Here is a 2482-nt window from a genome sequence, read left to right as displayed (position 1 = left end):
GCTTCTTTAAGGAGCGTAATGAGCAAGGAGGAGCTTTGTTCTGTTGGACTAATCTCCCAGGGCAATTCATTGCCCCTCTAATGATTTACTCCCCAAGACTGATGCTATGTCCTCCCACCCTACCTTCCGCATACACGCATACAAATGGCTTTGAAACCATTACCAGCCTCATCATCTTGGGACAATTCGAAGAGAATAAGACTTGCAAATTGAAGCGGTGGTCATTTCTATCAACTTTGATTTAGGTTAACGATTGTAAATAATAATTAGTAGTTGATACTTGAACGCCTTGTCATTGAAAGCTCCCCAGTAATTACAGCACACCTAGGTCATTAATGTGAGCAGTTCCACTCATTCCAAGGCAAATGAGCAGGATTTGTGGCTGAAATCTAGGGCCTTGAGCATGCCTTAAACTTTTGCATGCCTTGAATGATCCCACTGGAAGTGTTTCTGTGCGCTCTATCACACCGGTCTTGTATGAATTACTGTTCCACCATTTCCCCTCTCAAGCTGAAAACACTGGCAGCACATGATAGATGAGTAATTTTAAAATGTAACAATTTGTTTTTGATTCTTTCAACATACATCTGTTTTAAAAATTATATTTAATTAAAAATTAGAATAAATATAGAGTTGTTGTAGTGAGCCCTGAGGAGTCTAGGATTACCACAGGAACACTAAATGTGAAATGGGCTTACTTAGTTACTGGACACTACTAGGAAGTTCAAAGTCCTTGCTACACTATTTGAACCAAAACCTATTTATTTTCTCTACTATACTGTCAGTTCTTTAAAGTTTGATTTTTGCTAAGGTTTATTAGGGAATTTATTCTGACCAAACGTTTTCTTGGGAATCTTCATGTAAAATCTGCCTATTGAAGGTTGTTTTGAAATACTAACCACTGTTTAAAGTGGGTTTTTTTTTTAATTAAACAAAAAGTAGCAGTAAACCTCAGAGATAAACATGTCCTCCCATGCTTTCTTGTTAAAACCAATTACTTCCTGCTTTCTCTTTTGATTTTTCTGCGAGGCAAAATTGGGAGGCAATGCTTTTGGGCAGATGCAATAAAACTTAACAGCTTTTTAAAACCTAATGGCTCTTGGTGTGGGAGTGTGTGTGTGTGCAAAGGGGAGGCCAGGGGTGGCGCTTTTGGGGGGAGAGAGGAGACTATCATGTTGCCCTTTACCTGACTCTGTTGAACCACTGTGGTTTCTCAGAAGCGTGCATTAAATCTCAAGAACATTAGAACATAATAATAAACCTTTTTTTTTGTTTGTTTGCTTAGTTCTATCAATATAAATTACAGATTTTCTCAACTTCCTTACTTCTTAAATGAGTTTTACAGTTTCTCCTGTTGTTGTATTTATGCCAAGGGTATGATCAAATCCAGTATTCTTATAGCACATTAGTGACTGAAACCTCTTAGCTGCATTCTAACCATAACTTAGCATGAGTAAGGTGAGTAAAGCTGGTAAATCACACCTCTTTGAAAGACATCATCCAGAAAGTGCTAATGTTCCCTTACCTGCATGTTGTTTCATATCTCTGTGGTTCAGTTCCCCATTTATAAAACACAGATGAAAGCATTCCCTTGCATCAGAAGAGCATTATGAGCCTACACACATTCATAAACGTGATGAGTTACATAAAGATGTTCATAAACATATTGCTGAGAAAGTAGTGTTATAAATGGCTTCAGGAAAATGGGCCTGTCTATCTAATGGTTAAAACCATTTTCAAAACAGTTACTAAGATTACGGTTTTCATCTTTTTGATACACATATTATACCAGGAAAATGCAGCTGTCTGGATCTTGTAAAGATGATGTATAACTCTCTTATCCATAAGCTCATGGAAATTTTACCCTGGGTCACTGTTGTCAAATATCAGTTTCATATTCTATGTTTGGCTAGAGATAATTTACAGACTCACCTGCACATTTTGTGTAGCCCACTGGCACCATTATGTAGGCATTTCTCCATGTGTTTTTTGAAGGAAATGAAGGCTTCTAGGATGCTTGAGGCACTCAGGGTCAAAGAGCAGGAGAAGAGGGAATTTTAAGAGGTTGGAATTGTCTAAATGTAGGTTCTTTGTGCAAGGTAAATCCAAGGCCAAGGTAAGCAAAAGAAAGCAAACAAGAAAAATCAAATGTTAAGGTTAAATCTGACAGGCAAAATTGTGTATAGAAATTATGCTAATACTTTGGGTATATCCTTATGATTCTTCCTGTTGTCAAAAATATGGGAGTAATTGGAAAATTCCCCTTCATTGGGGTTAATTAGAGAGAGATTCTTTGTGTGCATACTTGGGAACCTAATATTTTTCCCAGGTTTGTATCATATTGCAACTGTCTGTCGACACTGCTCAGCCAATGTGATTCTCTGAACCAACAGGATTTTCTTTGTGATGAGAACAAACAAGTCATCCAGTAAAAAGAACTGGTATACTCAATCTGTACAAGGTCTCACTTTATAAAACTGAG

General features: G+C 37.3%; 1 protein-coding gene across 1 annotated transcript in view; it reads right to left on the bottom strand.

The window, feature by feature from the left end:
- LOC104508665 (cryptic protein-like) overlaps nt 1-175 on the bottom strand; it is a gene marked incomplete at its 3' end in the record, with an annotated part of 4847 nt that extends 4672 nt beyond the window's left edge. Inside the window, 1 exon segment of the mRNA XM_010150368.1 lies at nt 124-175. Within this exon segment, the coding sequence (XP_010148670.1) occupies nt 124-175 (52 nt within the window).
- Nucleotides 176-2482: the final 2307 nt, after the last annotated feature.

This window comes from Eurypyga helias, unplaced genomic scaffold (genome assembly GCF_000690775.1).
Source record: "Eurypyga helias isolate BGI_N326 unplaced genomic scaffold, ASM69077v1 scaffold43294, whole genome shotgun sequence".
Lineage (NCBI taxonomy): Eukaryota > Metazoa > Chordata > Aves > Eurypygiformes > Eurypygidae > Eurypyga > Eurypyga helias.
Note: the sequence above shows the minus strand (reverse complement) of the source record. Positions and strands in the feature narration are given on the sequence as shown.